Source organism: Coenobita brevimanus, chromosome 40 (assembly GCF_032717465.1).
Source record: "Coenobita brevimanus isolate Jiangsu-jjx chromosome 40, ASM3271746v2, whole genome shotgun sequence".
NCBI classification, from domain to species: domain Eukaryota; kingdom Metazoa; phylum Arthropoda; class Malacostraca; order Decapoda; family Coenobitidae; genus Coenobita; species Coenobita brevimanus.
Genome location: NC_136993.1, coordinates 57,519,130 through 57,540,254, shown reverse-complemented (window position 1 = coordinate 57,540,254; position 21,125 = coordinate 57,519,130). Strand labels below are relative to the sequence as shown.

General features: G+C 42.6%; 1 protein-coding gene across 1 annotated transcript in view; it reads left to right on the top strand.

Moving 5' to 3' along the window:
- LOC145397134 (uncharacterized) overlaps window positions 1-20,610 on the top strand; it is a 42,126-nt gene extending 21,516 nt beyond the window's left edge. The window contains exons 2-6 of the mRNA XM_080270332.1: window positions 8,010-8,219; window positions 16,458-16,604; window positions 18,582-18,766; window positions 19,277-19,346; window positions 20,358-20,610. Coding sequence (XP_080126458.1) covers window positions 8,032-8,219; window positions 16,458-16,604; window positions 18,582-18,766; window positions 19,277-19,346; window positions 20,358-20,610 — 843 coding nt within the window. The 5' untranslated portion in view covers window positions 8,010-8,031. The remainder of the gene's footprint in view (window positions 1-8,009; window positions 8,220-16,457; window positions 16,605-18,581; window positions 18,767-19,276; window positions 19,347-20,357) is intronic.
- Window positions 20,611-21,125: the final 515 nt, after the last annotated feature.

Below are 21,125 nucleotides of genomic sequence, written 5' to 3'. Positions count from 1 at the left end.
GGTGGGGGAGGGGGCAACACTGAGAGGAAGGTTGTCACTATCGGGGAACCGACCCCAGGGGGGATGTCGAACACTGTGCGCGTGAGATCACAGGTAGAGTTCACTATGACACACTGAGGGAAGATAACACTGCAGCTGCTGAGGGGGAGGAGAGAGGTACGAGGGAGGTAGAGCACTGAGGAGGGATGTACAACACTGGGGAGACACACCGCACGTACGGGGAGGGGTCACAGGGGTTAGTTCACTAGGAGAGGGATCCAGTAGCACTGGGGAAGCATATAATCATAGCATCTGGTAATCATAATCCGTGCAGAGGGGAAGACATGGCCCATGGGGCAGGAGGGCCTACATCGGGAGCTCCAGATGACAGTCAGGCATGGGAGGTGGGCCATCTGGTGAGTAGTGTAGAGGATGGTGGTCCATGTAGCCACCACTAGTCCTGGAGGAATGGGTGGGTGGTGTGTTGGGTGGCTCCCTAGCCACGATGGCCCGGCAGGAGGCAGGGCTCTCTGGGCTAGGGTCGAAGAGGGCCAGAAGACGCGCTGCTCGGCACTGGCCATTAGTCATCGTCAGGGTCTTGGGAAAGGACCTGGGGAGGCCCGGGCCTGTCGGCTGGGAGGAGGGCAATGTCCTTGCTGGGCTGCCATCTCGTCCAGCAGGGGTGGCCGTCAGGGAGGAACTGCGGCCACCTGCACTGGGGGAGGTCCAACTGCCACAGCAAGCGTCTGGGAAGGCCTGCTGACTCCGGGTACTGCAGTCTCAGCTGGAGGAGGAGGCCGTCAGGACTGGACTGCGGCCTCTCGTCCTGGCGGAACCTGACAGCAACCGGGGAAGGTGAGGCTGCAAGGACCAGACACCTGGCCTCTGGGACGTCTTGCCCAGTCTGTCTCGGGTGAGGAGCCTGTAGGGGAGCAAATCTCGCCTTCTCAGGTAGAGAGGTGGGGAGAGGGGCGTCTCGTTCCGCCACAGAGGTGGTAGGTGGAACTAGAGGTGTTCCCCTCTACAGGAACTTGGGGACTGGAGGAGGGTGGGCGACCGAGGGCCGAGCCCCCTGTTTGGCGGGCCTGTAGAGCCCCGCCAAAACTCCAGTCCAGGGTGTGCAGAGGAGGTCAAGGGGATGTTCCCTCAGTCAGGCAGCCCCTTTGGCATTGCCTGTGCTCCTAGGGAAGGCAGGAGTGTGTCAGGAGTCTGGGGAGACTCTCCGGGGCACTGCTGACCCAGGCGGCTGGGAGATAGTGCCCGCTGGGCTCTCCTGGTCACAGCCACAGATCCGGCAGAAATTGCACTCCGGCCATAGGGCCTGGAACTCCTGCCCCAGTGACGTCAGGAGGAGGAGGTCAGATGTACTCTTTCGGCTTATGCCACAGCTCTGACGGAGAGTGCCCTCCTGCTGCTGGGGCCGGGATTCCTGTCCTGGTGATGGAGGGAGGAAGAGGTTGGATGAACTCTCTCGGCTTTTGCCAGAGCTTCGACAGAATGTGCCCTCTTTCCAATGGAGAAGGGTTTGTCCCAGGGACGGGAGGAGGAAGAGGTCGGACGAACTCTCTTGGCTTTTGCCAGAGCTCCGATGGAGCGTGCCCTCCTTCCCTAATGGAATAGCAACCCTTGAGGCTCCTCCTGAGTCCTCTATTAAATAGGAGGCTGATCCAGGGGACTTGGCATCCGAGGATGTGCTTGGGACTTTGCCACTGCAAGTCCCACCCCGATTTGGGTGAGCTTTCCCACTGCTGAAGAGTAGTGTACTTTTCCTGTACACTGCCGGGTGGTCTGGCTGCGGGGAAGAGGGATGCCGGGTCACGGGAGAGATAAGTTGCTTTAGACTGGACGGTGAGCCAGGTAAGCCAGCCTCTCCGTCGTCCCCTTGTGGGGTGGGTATCACCCCCTCATACTCTTTTCCTGGGGTTGTGGTGTCGGGTTCACCCCGCTGCGTCGGTATTTCATATCTCTCTCTCTCTCTCTCTCTCTCTCTCTCTCTCTCTCTCTCTCTATATATATATATATATATATATATATATATATATATATATATTAATATACAATAACAGATATGGATGCACATATATAGTAAAGAGCAAGGTTGTGGTTTACTTTTGAACACTGAGTGAGTTTGAGCTGTTCCCATGCGAAAGAGAGCAGGAGAAGCGAGGGATGTAAGATGGGAGGTGAGGCAAACTCATTAGTCAGGAAGGAAGGGCGTATGGGGTTTGCAAAGAAATTACCACATGTAGGTGAAATGTAAGATGGAGTGGTTTAAGAGGAAAGGAGTAGGATGGAGGACAGAGGAAGAAGGAAGGGAAAGGGGAAAAGGGAATTGAGGAGGGGAAAGAAAGGGAGGAATGAAGGAAAGAGAAATGGAGAAATCACACACACACACACACACACACACACACACACACACACACACACACACACACACACACACACACACACACAAACCTTTCAGTTATGTAAACCAGCATTTATAGATAAGTACAGGTACACGTAAATGTGGAGTATAGTATTGATGAGAATGAAACAAGAGTCAGAGGGGAAAGGAAAAGAAGGTAGGAAAGAACAGAATAAGGGAAGGAAATACATGAAGGAAGGAGACAAGAAAATGATGGAAGAGTGGATAAGCAAAGGGAAGGGGGGAATTATTGGGAAATGAGGTACGAAATGGAACAATGAGATGGGTAAAGAAAATGAGGAAGGTGGAGAGGACATACTAAGAAAAGTAATATAAGAGGAAGATTTGAGGGGGAAAAAAGGAGAGGGAGGGAGAAGGAGCAGGCCATCTGTCATCAGGCCTACTGACTTCATCACGGTCCCACTCACATGCACGAGGTCTGACCTGGAATTCTCTGGACCTTGGATTAGAAGACGTTGCATGAATATTTCGAAACCAAACCCTATACTCGTACATGAGGAGTCTTCTACTGAAATCTGTTAAAACTTAGATATAATAAAATTTCATAGAACTGAAGGTAAGTTTATCCACGTAATAATATGAAAGTAACATTACATGGAGCAAGAAGTGTAAGTTAGCAAAGCTTCAGATCTCCGATCCATCTGCCCAACAAATCAGTGGTTTGGTGGGGGTTTGGAGGAGGAGTTGAAGGTGTGTGGAGTTATGCAATTAACCTAACCTCCAGTGGTAGACTACCTTGCCCCCTTACACTGGGAAACAAAATAAAAAAAATTCGTGTCCTAAGGATGGATATACCTGACTCTAATTGTATTTTTTGTGCTGAGTCCAAATATGATTGTAAAACTTCTCTATCCAGCAAGGTTCCAGAGTAACTTGCAATTAAATTTTTGAATGCTCATATATTTACATACTTAAGAGCTGCAACTTGTAGTTTAAAAAGCAGCTTTGTTAAATGTTCTATGGTATTTTGCCTCATGAATGTCTGTTAAGAGTCCAACAATAGTCAGCCAGCATACTGGTGCTAGAGGCGGTGGCTCAATCGGTAGAGAGGTGGCTTTCGGTCCTACCGGGCCCAGGTTCAAATCCCCGCGGGGGCAGGGAACATTTTAAGGATTTGAATTTCATTACGGCAGAATTTACCGATCTACCAGAAGACCCGCCAACATGTCGTAAAAATACCCCCACTAATACCAATACACCAGTCCTGTATGAGACAGCCCTAGCATGTATTCAATATGGACGGTGGGTGTTAGCGCCGAAGTGGTGACATGTAGAAGTGTACGATATGTAGGAGGACTACTGGGCCTTGGGAGCAGGCTGAGAAGCCTATGTCCAGAGTCGAGCACATAAAAAAAAAAAAGGTACTTTGGTAACGTTGTTCCATATTAGAATATATGTCCCGGTGAAAACCCCCATCGTGTTCATCGCTCACTACACCAAGTTTTCTGAGGTATAAAAAGTCCAGTTAAGGGTCCAAAAAAATGAATCTTTAATAATATATTGCACCTCACTCCATTGTAAGACTTAAGAAGGTCACACATTATATCTGGATAGTTTTCAGGCTTGCAATTTCCCAGAAAGTTTGTGCAGAAACTTGCAAATCTGCCACGCAGCTTTGTCAACTTCATTCAACTCTCCCTTGGATCACTCATCTCTTAACAATTCTCTGATCTAAGAGCCTACAAAAAATACCTTTAATCTTGGCGTCAATGATCTGGAGAAAATTGCATGTACTTCTCAAGTATGTGAATCGAGTTTGCATTTTACCCACTGCTTTAACAACGCTCTTGATACGACCAAGCGTGACGTGCAGAGGAGGATGGTACACATTCTTCGGGACAACAAGTGGACTGTTCACAAAATTTTTCATGCATGCAACAAGTGAGGTACGCTTAGGCCAATCCTTCAGAATGTAGTCATGTTGCTTGTCCCTACTGTCCCACTCATACAGAACAACAGTAATTTGTTTAACCTGGCAGCAACCCTAGCAAAAGTGCAATGACCTTCAGACTTATACAGATATTACACTCATATTTCTGATACTGAGCTTTTTCTAAAAGCAACTTCATGTTGTTGCGTGACTTCCATGTTTGTAGCAAGTGCAATAGGTACAGAAGGAAGTTTATTTCCCTAATGAAGAAGGACTGCTTCCAAGCTGACTTTTGAGGAGGCAGTGAAGAAGCACCAGTCTCTCGTCCACATCGTGTTCATGACTAAGGGCCCTCATGACTGAATTAACATCTTTACAAAACACAGATCCATCCTCTTGAGAGAAGCATTTTTTAAATCATCATGCCGGCTGCAGAAAAAAACAAACTTTGGTATTATGCTGCAGTAGATTCCAACCCGTTAATCTTGAACCTAAAAGTACAGCCTGTGTATTTGATGAATCCAAGTCACGAACAAGGTAATTCAGAGCCCCTTGTGACAGTAAATGTGGTTCATTGAAAGAACAGTTAGCCTAGAATGTTGGATAAGAAACTTCTTCATCTTTTTCCTCATGACATGCCTCAGCTTCGTTTGATTTCTCATCACTTAAAGTTACATGCCCTAGTGGATTTAGTAAAGGAAGTTCAGCACTGTGGGGAACGGGTCTCATTGCAGATGCTAGATTATGGTATTTCACTAACATTTTTGAAGTGATCCCTTTTGTATTTATAAGTCAGAAATAGCACTCTGTTGTGTGATCTTTGGATTCCCTCCAAATCATTAGAACGGCAAATAGCATGAGACGTGAACCGTTTAGCCATCTTGTGAGTAGTCTTGTGCATGCTACACAACAAATGTGAGGAGACCAGTTCTTACATCCGAAATAAAGTTCATAGCATTTCTTATGAATGGTGTAAAGTTCCGTTTCTGAGATTTAAATGTTAGTTCACCACACACAGCAGAAGGAATTGGGGTGATTTACAGCAGTTCCGAGATAGGACAAAACATCTAGATGAACACAACACTGGTGTAAAATAATAAGAAATAATACTTTAGAAAGAAGCAACACACACTAACTGTTGACACTGTGGCACCTGCAAGCAGGCTGGCTTGGAGCTGCTCTACACACATGAACTAGGTTCATGTCTGAACAAGTCTACACATGTTTCAACATGCACAATCTGCTGTTCTGACAAAATTTATCCTGCCATTGTTATTATATTTTTCTCCAAAGGAATAAGTTGCATTTATTTTACAGAAAATTTTCAGCTTAATACAAAAAATAACATTTATCTATTTTTAATGCTAAATGATGAACGTATGAAGATGGCGCCCCCCCCCAAAAAAAAAAAAAATCGGATTTCATAGTTTGAGTCAACATGAAAAAGTATACTTAGAGCACCAGTCAATACCTTTGGGACAAACTTGTTGTTCACCAGTGTTATTCGTGTTCATGTATGACTGTACCATGAAATGATATGGCCAGGTAGGGAGAAGAGTGTGTATGTGAGTGAGGTGGAGGGTGAAAGGTGTTCTTTGGCCGAAGGGGTTAGGTTAATCCATAGACCTTACTGTAGGGGGGGGGCACTAATAAATTACGATTTGAGAAAAAATTTAGTGTTAAGTAGAAATATAAATGTCGGTGTATATGAAGGTCACTTTCGTTGGTACTCTTTTTAATTAGGTTACAGACTTGGAATGGGTGTTTAAACTGCTGTTGGTCATTAACATCTTGAGTATACTGACGTCTTAGGCTTGCTACCTTCAGATGATTTAGTTAACTTCGGACTACTTATCATATTGAATGACCTGCAGTTTACAGTCATTTACCTGTCCAGAACAGGTGGATCTTTCTGAGACTAATAAAATCATGTGGAACTGGAAAAAATAAAGCAAAAATGGCTACTTAATTTAGAATGGGAGGACCTTTCTAAGGCTAAGAAAATCATGTGGAATTGGGAAAAATAAAGCAAAAATTGTTACTTATTGTATCATAATTTTGTTGTTACCACCCGACACTTCTCATTAATCTCGTACTGAAGGTCGGAATGAAAGTTGTAACATTGTTGGTTTCACAAGTCTGAAAAATTAAATCCTAAACTGAGTAACATCATCTGGAGATTGCGAGAGGAAAACGAAAACAAAACTTTCGCAGTTTAGAACCTTGATGTAGCCTAGCTGTAATTCACTCCCAAAATCGTGTGTTATTAACGGCAATCGAACACTTGAGTTATCCCAAAAATGAGAGGCATAATGGTTCCAATTTTAACATTTGGGTTCCAGTGACTGACTTGCACCGGAATAAAAATCAGTTGGCATCAGCTAGTATAGAGCCCCAGAGTAGTCCCGGCAATGAGAAGGTTAAAGATATAGATGATGTAGAGTTTTTCATCATTACGATCATTAGTGAATGGTGAAGAAAGGCAAGAGTAGTCGAGAATGTATAATACTTCAATACAACGACGTCTTTGAAAATATGCCGTCGTTAGTATCAGATAATATAAAGCTTAGGAGAGACACTAACTTGATCGAAAATAAGAGAAAATAATCGATATACCCTTCCACGGTCGCGTAAATCTGATGATAAATTATGGCTGACACCAGCAAAAATGAGGCACAGGAACAGAGTGATCATTGTGTTTAAATCCCTCCCATGGTCATGCCAACTTTTATTATTTTGTTTCAGCATACAACGAGCGGTTAAATTCAGCTATGATGGAGTGCCACTCTATTTATTACTAAAGGTTCTTCCAAAGCCGAGTCAAAACGTCTGGTGGGCAGCATGATAAAGCAAAAGTGTCCTCTGGATGAAGGGGTTTAATACGTTGGTGATTACGCATTTTATTTAGAGAAAGGAAGAACAGGAAAGTTGGGAGTGATGGTAACCATAGTATTTCACATACATAATAACGGTCTAAAGAGGTGATGATATACAGGTATGTAGGCTACTGCAAGACACCTTCGTTTAACTGAGAGTATTACTGGAATGAGGTTGAAAAACAACTCGACGGGTCACTATTTTCACACAGCTGTCACGATTACCAAAAAGCTGAGGTTTGAGGGGAAGGTGTTTTTTTCTTACAAGGTGCTGTGGAGCAAAGATCACAGAATAGTAATACACACACACACACACACACACACACACACACACACACACACACACACACACACACACACACACACACACACACACACACACACACAAAGGCACACACACACACACACACACACACACACACACACACACACACACACACACACACACACACACACACACATACAAACCCACTGAAACACACACACAGAAAGACACACACACAAACACAAACACAGACACACACACACACACACACACACACACACACACACACACACACACATTTACAAAGCTTTCGCTCCCTCCCGCCCCCTTGTGTTCATTCGTAAAGGTATGATATGAAAAATAATGTTCCCAGTATGGCGGCGTTAAATTTAATAAAGATGTTAAATATTAGAATATGTCGCTATGATTTATTGGAATAAGAGGTTCCTTATTCGATTCGTAGGCAAAGCAGAAGACCTTTGTCCAAATGTTTGAACATTAATCTGAAACAGGGACACAGGAGTGCAAGATGAACGGCTGCTTAAGGAGAATATTTTCTAAATTTTATTTCAAGCAGCTATTTCCATACAGGAAAAACAATGTGCCAGGCATTATGAAGTGTTTGTGGCGTCTAATCTTGATGGTAGGCGCTGTGGTTGCAACGGGTTTGAGTGGGCAGAAGTTGGGCGTGGAGCAGGTGGGTGAGATGGTGGAACAGGTGGTGGAATATCATCTCATCGGCTGTCAACTTATGCTCTTAACAACAACACCACATTCACCTGCTATCTCTACAATCCTTAAGTAAGTGTCTGATTAGAGAACCAATAATTGCTTGGTTCCTAATAGTCCATGGAGTATGATTCCTTTGTCTTTCCTGCAACAAATCTGAATATTTGATTTGGGGAAGACCTCTCTTTGTCAAAAGATTATGAACAGTCTGCATTCAAGCTCTCGTTATGATAATTCTAATTGTTACTTCATTGTTTTCCACCATTTTACTAACAGATGAGCTATTCAATTAACAGGGACTCTCATGTGAAGAAGGGGTTAGGACGTTATCAATCATTATTGTCTCCACATATTTTTACTTTCCTCTAATGCATAAAGGACCATAAAAATAGGCGAACCATCAACAGATTACACAATGAAATCGACTATATACCCATGCACTCATCACATCCGGACTAGGAATGAGAGCAGGAGTCACTGTATGTTTTGCTTTACTAGCGAGCATGTGCGATATTTAAGGGATGAAGGTGAAGGTCTGGTTGAATCTTACAAAGATGATAAAAATGCACTGCCAGAGTCTTTGTAAGACAGAGAAAGAGAATCCACAAGGCTTAGGTCACTAGGACGCCCAGATAAGAACCATCTGCAAATTCGTCTCAGCAACATTTAGGATGCAGTGACAGATACTAAAAGATCATCGAAATAAAGGATGGTGACAGGATGCAAGAGTATATAGAGGTTGGGGAAGTAGATTTTTTGACCACCACTAGGTGGTGGTCAGAATCAAAGTCCTAATGAAATGGAGAAATAGAAAAAGTGAAGGAGAGGAGGAAGTAATTCATACAAGGATGGTGTCCAAATGAAATGGAGAAATAGAAAAAGGGAAGGACAGGAGGAAGTAATTCATACAAGGGGGGTGGAAAGGTTACAAGAGGATGGAAAATGGGCAGAATATAAGAGGGAAGTGGAGGAGTGACTGGGTAAATATGGACCAGAGCAGATGGGGAACGTGGATGGTGTGTGCAAGATTTTCCCATAAATCTGTGCAGCATGTGAGAGAGGGTGTGTGGGGTCAAGAGAAGACGAAAGTGGATGCAGGGAACAGCATGGTGGAATGAAGATGTGAGAGTGGCTGTGGCACAAAGGAAGAAAGCATATAGTGAGTGGATGAGAAACAGGGGCGTGCAAGAAGTTGAGAGACGGAAGAGAGAGTTACATGTAGTGGGGAAGAGAGAGGTGAAAAGATTAGTAAGATAGATCAAGAAGAGAGTGGATGAGGAATTTGGATGGAATTTGAGTCTAAAGTGGAGGGGATATAAGAAAATATTCTGGAAAGAGGTAAAGAGAGTTAGACAGAGTCCCAAAGAAGTTAGTAGGGGAGTTAAAGATAAAATTGGTAGGTTACTCGTGGAGAAGGGAGAAATATTGAGCAGATAGAGAGAACACATTAAGGAATTGTTGAACATACAGAATGAAAGTAATGCGAGTATAAGTGGCTGGGGAATGGCTGGGAGATGGAGGGATGTGAGAAGAGAGGAAGAAATCAGTAGAATGGAAGTTGTGAAAGCAATGAAGAAAGTTAAAATGGGGAAAGCCCCAGGAATTGATGATGTGTGTGGTGAAATGATGAAGCATGGGGGAGAGATAGTAGTAGAATGGATGTGGAAGATGTACAGACTGGCCTGGGAGGAAGGTAGAGTCCCGGAGGATTGGAAGTCAGGTATAATTATTCCCTTGTACAAAGGATAAGGGGAAAAAGAAGTGTGTGGTAATCATAGGGGCATTTGTCTTCTTAGTATAATAGGAAAAGTGTATGGTAGGATAATTATTGACAGAGTTAGAGAAAGAACAGAGGAATAAGTTGGAGAAGAACAGGGAGGTTTTAGGAAGGGAAGAGGTTGTGTGGATCAGATATTCAGCCTTAGATCTTTAGTGGAAAAGTTTCTAGGGAAGGGAAAAAAGTTGTATGCAGCCTTCATGGATTTGGAGAAAGCATATGACAGGGTGGATAGACAAGGATTATGGAAAGAATTAAGAATATATGCAGTAGATGGGACGTTGTCCAATGCCGTGAAGAGTATGGATGAGAGTGCTAAGGCAGCAGTGCGTGTGGATAATGAACTGAGTGAATTTTTCTATTTGAAGGCTGGATTGAAACAAGGATGTGTCATATCTCCATGGTTGTTCAACCTGTATATGGATGGGGTTATACAAGAGATACAAGGTAGGATAGTGGACGTTGGAGAGGTCCTAGTGAGAGAGGGGAGTGTTTGGAAACTCCCTGACCTGTTGTTTGTGGATGATATTGTGTTAAGTGAAGACGAAGGGGAGCTGCAAAGCTTGGTGGATGAGTTTGGGAGAGTGTGTAAGAAACGGAATCTAAAGGTGAATGTAGGGAAGAGTAAAGTTACGATCTTTGACAGAAGTGACGTCAATTAATGTACAGTGAGGTTGGATGAGGAGGAAATGGAAAATATGTGTGCGTTTAAGTACATGGGTAGTGTGATGAGTAAGAATGGAAGTTTAGGGGGTGAAGTGCTTGAAAGGGCACAGGGAAGAAAGGTTGCTGGTTCCTTGAAAGTAGTGATAGGAAACAGGGACTAGAGCATGGAAGTGAAAAAGTTACTACATGACAGTACTGTGATACCAACTCTGACGTATGGAAGTTAAGCTTGGACCTTGTTAGAGGGACAGAAGTCAAGAGTGAGAGCAGTGGAAATGAGTTATTTGAGAGGAGCATGTGCAGTCATAAGAAGAGGCAGACTGACATATAAGGAAGTGAAGGAGCTTTGTGTTGTGGATGTGGATGTGATTGGAAGCGTTGTGAGAAACACACTGAGGTGGTTTGGCCATGTGGAGAGGATGAAGAGTGAGGCTGACGAAGAGAGTGTATGTGAATGAGGTGGAGGGAGGGAGAGGGAGGGGGAGGCCTAGGATGAGATGGAGGGACAGAGTGGAGAGGGATCTGAGAGATGAGGACGTGAACTGGGATCAGGGCAGCGAAATGGCGGAGGACAGGGCGACATGGAGCTGATTTATTTGTGGCCACCTTTTACGGGATTAAGGTGTCTGGCAATAAATAGATGACCACGGCAGAGAGAATGACACTAAGCGTACTCCCCTGAGGCACCCCATCTACGAGTGGACGAGCATTAGAATGCAGATCCCAAATTCCGATTCCTAGAAAAGGGTTAAATACAAACTGCTGAATAAAATAGGCAAGCTGCCACGAAAACCAAACACAAAGAGAATGTAAAATGCTATTATGACAGGTGGTGTCTAACGTCTTCGCCAGATCAAAGAAGATTGTGACTAAAGAAACCTCTTGGAATCCCAGCTTTCCACGGGAATGTGCTGAGGGCTTCAGTTGATGTGCTCGATTATGAACTCGATTTTAAAAGATATCCTGTTGTAACACTATGTTTTCTTGCATGATTTCTAACAATAATATGTCGGATATTATTCTCATTTCTTATGGACAATTTTTTCTATGTTTAGAGGGTGAAATCAGCAAGGGTCACTGCCCCATTTAAGGGTTTTATCATTCGATCAATAGTGTTTACCGACGCAGTTCATTGACACAGCAAGTTAGGAGCAGGGAACTGAACACTTATTGTGATAAATACTATGGCGTCTCGCTATACACACATCCAGCGCCTGGACAACTTACGCATTGTCGAAAACACACTCCAGCTCCTTTTGAAGGAGCTAAAATTTACACCAAGATGAAATTATGATGATAGGCGTATGTACAATCGCTCGATCGCTCGTCACGAACTCACAAAGTGCACTTTTTTTAGTAGTATGGAATATGGAAGCTCGAAAATACAGGAGCATAGTAACCCCGAGTTGGAAAAAGGAAATCTGGGCCCTCTTCATTGCTTTAGGAAACGAAATCTCATGGGTACGAATGAACATGATATCTTCTTTTAAAACAGTAGTGAGGAGAATCTTGAGAAGGTACAACATGGGCACCCCCACAGTGATAACATTTAAAGGATCCCAGACAGTCACTGATACATTTGGGGCTGCCTCTGGATACAGAGACACCAGGAAAGCCAGCCTATGAACAACAGCAAAAAGAAGCAAACATCTCCATACCCTTGACAGTGGAAACCCCTTTTGGGGGCTTACACAAAAAGCTTCACATGAAGTGACAGCCATGCTAGTTTCACAAAATCAGGCAACATTCACTGGTCAAAGGTCAGGAGCGAGGAAGGAGTTGGGGTCAGAATGCCATCTCTTGCAAGTGCTCAATAGTAACATCACCGAAAGATCACAGTTCCTCCAACAGTCGTTCCTTTGATTCATGGAGGACGAAAATTTACACCCTTACACTGGCTAAAGGTGGCATGAGGGAAACACATGTTGTTACCAGAGACAGAAGACAGTTTTAGGAGACGGAAGTTCTCTTCTAATACTACTGGTTCCCAGCCACAAGTGCACAGGCATAAACAATGGCATGGCGGTAAAATGTCAAGATAAAACACCCGGAGATGATTTCAACAAGAGGTGTTTCTGACATGAAATAGGCAGCACCAACCCAGTGGAAGCCAGTGTTGCCAACTACAGGGTAATTACTCTACACATAGGGCAATTCAGCCTCATTTCCTGGTCTGTAGGTAATATTACAAAATCTGAGCAAAAAGTAGGGTAATTAAGAATTTTTGGTATGAGTGATACTTATTTTGCAGCAAAAGATAAATGATATAGCATATGGAATGGGAATATGCTCAAAAGGAGTACTCATTTAAAAAATTCTCAACTATCCTCTAGAGTCTACTATGTCAAAAGAAAAACCTCTTCAACAGTAAGTAATAAGTCATCCAACATTATAAAAAATGCTTCTTGTGATTCAGCTGCCGGACTGCAGGCGCGGCCCGATCATCGCAGAAATAAGACAATTAAACCTGAACACTTCAGTCTTTATAATGTATATATGTATGTATTCAAAAATTTAAAAAGTCAATAAAATGATTTGTAAATTAAGATTGGGTGGCTCCAATATTTCTGTTTGGGGCTGAAAAACGATACCTCTATTACAACTTTAAGAATGCTTATTTCTTTTTCAAAAGAAGCATGATTTTGATTTAGAAAGGCCCAATAGCTACATTCTAAGTTCAGAGCCTGATGTCATATTGTCAATAACAGATTCTAGTAAAGTGACCATGAACTGCTAATATCAACCTTTACCCTCCCACCCCTCCACCCACCATAGACCCCAACATGGGAAGGCCACATGCCACAGGAATCACTGGGGAACCCAGAGAACGGTGACTCCAGGACAACAAGAGCCATCAGGACACTTGACCCTGGTTGGGCCCAGTCAGGCTGCCTCTTTAGCTAGAACGGAGGATCAAAGAGGTGTGTTGCTAACTGCAGAGTACATCATGCAGCACCACTTAAGCCCCAGGACTACCATTTCCCAGCATTACGGCACACCAAGCACAACAAATGCGTGGAGAGGCAAACCCTGCCGTGCTGGAGGATGGGCAGGGACGACGAACATCACTAGGAAGCTCCCTCTACCAGTGATGCTGGGGATTGGGGGGGGGGGGAGGTTCTTGGTCTATGAGGCCAACACGCTGAACCCTACAAATGCAAGCAATCCTCTTGAGTAGGAGGCATTGCTGTCTGCTCTTGAAGCCCTCCCACCATGATAAGGTGATCCTCTCAGCAGGGAATGTATAAAGGAAGTAAAAAGTAGAGTAACACAGGGAACATAAGTGGATTATGTTATGAAGGCCATTACACGAAATGGGTCAAAGTGGCGGCTGCAAGAGGCATGCATGGAGTTTTAGAGTCTCTTAGAATGCAAGTGTAAGAATTTGTGGTGCATGAAAACGAACACTTAAGAGTAAGAGCAATGGAAATATATTTCCTGAGATATGTTTATGGAGTGCTGTTAATGGATCAGATAGGTATAATGTAGTGTTGGGAAAAGTGTGGAGTTGGGATGTCTGTGTGCACCAGAGATGAGGAGGGCATTCTAAGATGGTATGATCGTTTTGAGAGAGGGGAGTTATCGGGGAGATCAAAAGGGAGTAATATGGGAGGAGAGGTTATCATAATCATGATTAAGTTTAACATCCTAATACCATACACTACATTTAGATGGAAGAAAGAAATGCGACAACCATGATGACAGTGACAGGGACTAAGGATAACTGTGGTGATGGCACTGGCGATGGCAGTGATAGCAATAAGGGCGACAACGACGATGGTGATGGTGATCATTATCATCATCATACTGACATTCAAATATCCGAGTTAAAGCAACACAGTTAACTGATAATGCATTTTTACCCTACACCTGACGAAGTCAGAGGAGGGTATTGTTATCACTGGGATCAATAACAATAGCTGGCACAGGGATTTCATTTCCAGGGCAGAACTCAGAAAACATTCACTATATAGTCGTGAAATTTCATATAATTATATGTATTATAGCGAACTGGAGCCTTTTGATAGGTAGAATACTGTGTCATAAATACAGCAGTTTCTTTGAAAACAGTGAGAAAGTAAAAAATATATATATATATTTCTCTGCGATTTCAATGTGACCCACACAGGGAATCTCAAAGGGCCTAATGAGTTTTTCTGTTAAAACTTTGCAAGTATTACACCTAGGAGACAGAAAATGTACATGATAAATAATGATATGAATATTTAAGTATGTATGAAGTTTCATGATTGTAACTTATTATGTAATCGTAAAAAATGGCTGCCGAAATTCAATAATCACCAGTCATAATTTCATCAGATCTGCACGTAGCTTCATTACCATCATGGATAAACTACTATTTTTTTAAATTTTAATGTCTCTGTTATATGGGGGGGGGGGAGCTATGCACTTGGTTAGGTATGCAGCGAGGTGGGAGGTATGTGCTTGGTCAGATAGAGCATTACAACAGCGTTGTATTGCCTGTGTTTTATAGGCGTATTATGAAATTTTGGAGTACTGCTGTATTTACCATTTTACAGTACTTAAATAGAAAACAGGCTAGTTAAATTCAAAGTACTTTCCTTGGGAGTCAAAACACTTAGCCCAGCCTCAGTAGTTATCCAGTGAAGCTGCTCTGCCGTGTTTCTTTGAATCTCTTACATATCTTATTCCTTTAAATTGGACCTCCAGTCTAGGAAAGAGAAAGTCATACAGAGAATGATCTGGAGAACAGAGGGGATGCTGCACTTGTGCTATCTCATGCATCATCAAAAATTACTGGACAATCTCAGTACAGTGTGTTGGTGGAGTGTCATGGTGGAGTTGCCACTGACCTGAAGGCCACATTGCTGGTCATTTGAGGCGTACTGCATCACGTAGACGGAGTAAAATTTGCAAGCAATTGTCCTTGTATTAAGTCTGACCATCTGGAACGTGCTTATCAGAAGCAACGTCATATTTGCCAAATTCGACTGTCACACCTTGGGTTTACTCTCACCCTGGTGAGTTTTCTTGGGTCTTTGTGATAGCTGGGACTTCCTCACTGAATTACTGAGCCTTTGTTTCAGGCTTATAGCCATAGATCCACGATTCATCACCAGTAACGATATATTTGAGGAAGTCTCCAACAGATTCTGCACAACGAAGCACATCAGTGGATGTGGTCGTCTTGGACTCCTGCTGAGGCAAGCAAACCGTTTCACGCCTAATCTTCAGCTAAAATTACATGACATGACCCAGATGACATTAAACATCATCCAATAATGCTCTGCTCGTCATACTTCTGTCTGGTTTATCCGTATCATGCACCTTTTCATTTGTCTTGCCATTTCTGCTTGTGGAACATCTCCTTCGACATTTCTCACTGTCCACTGATGTTCCCTCTTCCTTGAAGCGGCGACACTAATAAAAGTTCGAGAATGGCTCATTGTGCCTTCTTCATAACTTATTTTACAGCATTTCATAGGTTTCAGAACTTGTTTTGAGCAATTTTTAGCAAAATACAATGCACACTGGCTAGTCAACTTTTGTCATCAAACTGTGACACCATAAAAACACTAACTTAATGGCAGCATGCAAACATAACTATGAGGAAAGCAAGCAGGAAATTATTTTATTATACCATACAATCACAGACTATCATAGCATGATCAGGCTGCATAACATGACTCTAAGCGTCTTAGATCAGGAATTGTAAAAACCAGTCTTAACGCATTTTGAACACACTGCCTCCTCTGACTGTGATGGGGTTCTGCCTGATTCGTATCTCCTTGGAGTTGGTGAGGATAAAATAGTTATTGTAAGTTTGAGTATGTTAATGGGTCAACCCATGGCTTCTAATTCTGAAAATAACATGTTTAATCCAGGCGAGTGAGTCCTGCGGTTATGGTATTTGATGGGACCCCGGGTCAAGAAGCTCTTCCACCCGGGGTGTGGGGGGACAGATGGATCACCTGCCGATCTGTCATCTTCGTCCTCGACACCAACACAAACACCACCAACGAGGCATGCAGGTACAACTGTGTAAAGAATGCAAGGATGGTTATAAGTTAATTTGTTTTGCTGGGAAAATTGGGCAAAATATCTTATAAATCAGTGATGTATGATTCTCATATACCACTCCACAAACCACCTTTTTTTTCCACCAGATATTTCATCGTTTATACTTCAGATGAACTGTACTGTCTACTTTGGCCTGCCCTAAAACTACAATCTCTGTCTTTGCAAATAAGATGTAGCAAAAGAATGACATTAGAAAATGACGCTGGCTATGAACAAATGCTCTGGAAAGGATGTGAATCCATAATTCGTAAGGGTTGGCACCAGGACTAATCCTTGTGATGCGCCAGCATCTGCTTTTATTTTTCTGTCACTGAGATATGAGGAAAGCAGAGGAACAAAAGTCGTTAGTCCATAGCATGGGAATTTGGATATCAGAGAACGGTGCCACACTCAGTCGAAAGCTTTAGAAATATAAGGGCTACTGCGGGAGTTTCTCCATGTTGGTCAATTGAATGATGGAGGGTACGAGTCAGGATATTTAATGTATCAATGGTGGATCTTTTGTAGAGAAAATCATATTGTCTGTCACTAATTAAGTTGTTGGATTCAAGGTGTTTAACTATGTACATATTAATTACAATTTCAAATACTTTACCAAGAAACTGTTTGATAGCTATTGGTCTGTAATCAGAGGGGTCAGAGGAACTTCATTTCTTTAGAATTGGGTGGATATTGGTTTCTTTCCATGAATTAGGGAATGAAGAAATACATATGCATAGTCCGAATAATTTAGCTAGAACAGAGGCCAGTTCTGGGGAGCACATTTTCAGAACAAATGGACGAATTCCATCTGGGCCTGGAGCTTTGTTGGCTGGTAAATTGTCTAGTATGGATTTTATGTATCTAGTCTGTATTTTAAGTGGAATAATTTTGGGAGAGTGAAGTTCTAGTACTAGGACGTTCTAGCTGACTCTACGGTAGAATTTCTGGCAAATGTAAGGAAGAATGTTTGATTTAATGAGATTTATTTCAGCTTTTTCATGGTTTCCAGCAATTTTAAATTGACAGTGATTCAGATGTTTTTTTATTTTAAGTAAGAATTCTGTGCTAATGACTTTTTGGCCGTTGCTCTGGCCAATTGCTATTAAACTATTTTGGAGAGTACGATCTTTTAGTGAATTGTTGACTTGGTATGAATAATCCATACCAGCTAGTATTACGTCACGAATGTGGGACTGGGTAGAACTGACATCACTAGAGAAGAAAGACTGCCATGGAACGTCAGCAAGATAACTTCTAAGTCCATCCCAGTTTGCCTTATGAAAGTGCTAACGGGTCACCCTGACAGGTTCAGAACGGGGAGGTTTGAGGGAGTGGACAGAACGGGAAGGTTTGAGGGAGCCGACAGAACGGGGAAGTTTGAGGGAGCCGACTAATGAGGCTTTGATGAGATTATTACTAACCTAACCTAACCTAAATTATCCTATTGTTAGCAAACGATAATTCAAAATGGTTATGATCCGTTCAAGTTGATTAAAGGTAAGATTCTAAGATAATCTGTTTTAATTCGGCGCCCTCTGTTTATTAAACTCAGCAGCCATATGAAGTTTAATGTGTCGCCAAATTGAAAAACTTTTTTTTTTTTTTTTTTTTTTTTTCAAGGCAAATAACAGAGCGCCCAAATGAAATGTGACGGACACTTGTCAGCGGCAGTGTTTTTCAGCTCACTCGGTCTCAGACTACTATGGTAACTTCAGAATCACATGAATCTGTTCTTGCCCTGCTCAAATGTATATACGCAATTAAGTGCTTCATGTCGATTCGTCAGCTTTATCGGAGTCTACGTACTGTCTGCCAGTCGTACATTTTCAAGTACTAAAATCCTTTCTTTGCTTAACCAAACACAGTAATTCCAAGTTTTATTCTTTCATGTTTACCTTCATTCACTTAATGGCTGCCAAACTAATATCACAGTTTTCATCATGCAGTGTGTTTGAAGAAGCCGGAATGTGGAAGAAACCAGACACGCGTGTTGTGGTGGTTGGTGGTAGGGAAGGCATGGAGTCTGTTCTTTTCCACCCGCTCCTACGCAACAGTCTTCACACTGTCTACTTCGCTATTAAACCGCTGACTTCTGACTTCAAATTCCTTGGACTCAACCTCGTCAGAAGAAGTTAGTTACAGGGACCTTATGCTTGTAAGTTTGAAGTATCTTTAGTATTGCTCTGTAGTATAATTTGCACATTGGAGAAACCACCTGAGAATGATGGGTTATTCTGGGGGGAATATTCTTACTATTAACAAACGATTTTTAACGCATCTGAAAACCACTGATAGTAAAAAGTTAATGAGGGCTCTGTGTAACATACTTAAAAGGTCTCCAGTAAGCTAAAAATCGTCAATCGATTACAAGGAAAAAATACATTCACTGGCAGGTGCTTTAACCTTTACCCTCTAACACTGTGTACTTTATACTGGCCTCTGGAAAACTGCCACAAATGGCAATATATTCGCAGAATGTGCCACAGATTTAGAGGAAAGGAAGAGGGGCTATACAGTTCAGAAAAACAACTAGAGGGGCACTCAGTGGAACGCATCTCTCCGACAAGGGCAATGTAATTTCCAAACCACTCTTCATAATGGGTTAGGGTTTCTCATCATTAAGTTTTACAATGTTTTCCAGATCCAGAATCCATAATACGATCGGGATCCATCCCGAAAGTTAATCGATTGTTCTCCGGTACGTACATGGGGTATCTACCAACTATATTTTGTCATACTTTCTCTTTGTTTTTGAGTAATCCTACTAACAGACAAATGAACAAACAAATAAACAAACAAACAGGAATGAAAGCATACTTTCCTTGTCGGAGAGAAGTATACGGAGAGAATGTAAAAAATCAGGTCCATATTTCTCACTAAGACAGTTAACTGATCCAGTTATGGGGCTATAATGAATTGCAGTGAAAGCCTGTGTCTGTGCATATTTTTTTTTAGATCCGTAGATTTAAAAAATCCATTGAGATTTTTGGTAACCTTTTATTTGTAGATTTCGTGAAAGGTGCTATATTTCGTAAAGTCTCAACTAAAATTTTTCCATCTACAATACAAAATATGAGGGTCCGTGTTCAGCTCTAACTATATTCAGCGATCTTGCAGTGTGTCAGTAATAAGACATGCATATTAGAAATGTCATCAATATCACGAAAACCGGCATGAACGAAACTGTCTCTCGTATCTCTCGACAAACTCTTCCCTATAACTGCCGAAACGGAAGTGCAAGGCGAGTGGTCCGGAATTTTCGTGTGTGGCAGAACTGCATATCCTCACACAATGAAATTCTTAGCCTGGTTAGGACATGCTATAAAACTGTACTTCACTGATTTGTGGTTCTCACTGGAATGCACAGGAAGGAAAAGAAAAAATCAGACGATTCATGGAAAAGACATTCGACGCCAGCTCTCTATCATCCCCAGTATCCCTCATGGTGAGGGGTGTTTGTGATTTTGGCAGTTGTAATTTATTAGTGGTCTGTAGTCAAATTACTCTCCTTTGTCTTTCCACGTACTACCCAGTTTTCTCCCGATGTCCACACCTACATCTGGGAAATCACACCAACTGTGCAAAATCCTATCGCAGAACGTACTTTTTATTTTATTTATTTATTTTTCATTTGTCTGTATTATCAGATTGATGCTTTTTTGCCCTTTTTGGTATAACAGATCCTTCCTGTTTGGTGTATGCCCCATTTTATATCATTCCAGGATAGGGCTAACATTACCTTGGCGGAAAGTCACCGCCACCATCACAAAATGCCTTTACAATCTTATAGAGTGCGGTTATACCAGCCAAATAGAGTTTCAGCCGCCCTCAGCTGATCACTCCAAGGCCACAGTAGCAATCCAGACCACTGATACTACCACTGGTTCCATCCAGAATACAACATTACAAGCATTTGCTGCACCCACCATGGACATCACCACTCACCCAGTGGCCAACACCCCCACTGTTGACTAGTTGTGCGCTGTGTTGTAGTGTTTGTAGTAGATGGTAGTGCCATTTAGGATTTCAAGCCACACATCAACACTGTGTTGGTAGACGTTGAATGACCTAATGGGATTTTGCCATATCATTATACATTAGTGATGACAAGATGTCTGGCTCCCCACTTCCAGCTCCAGGTGTAAATGTAAGGGAGTCAAGAGTTGATGGGCTGGAGATAACTGAGGCTTTTATGAGAGACGAAATGACTTGGTTTTCCAGCAAGACGCTAGTGACAATGGTTGTGATCTGTTGTTGGAACGGATTAATGTGTACTCCCTCCCTGCACCAGGGGTGGTGACAATGGCTACGATGTGATGGTATGGAATACTGTAGTTTAGTTGGCTACAGGATTACCAGTCCATTTTACTACACTGATGGCAGAGATATGGCAGTGCAACATGTCACCAGCCCCACTATTCTTGTCTGGTTAGTCCATTATATAAGGTGACCCTGCTGACTGGAACTCACAGGCGTCTATTTTTGCCCAC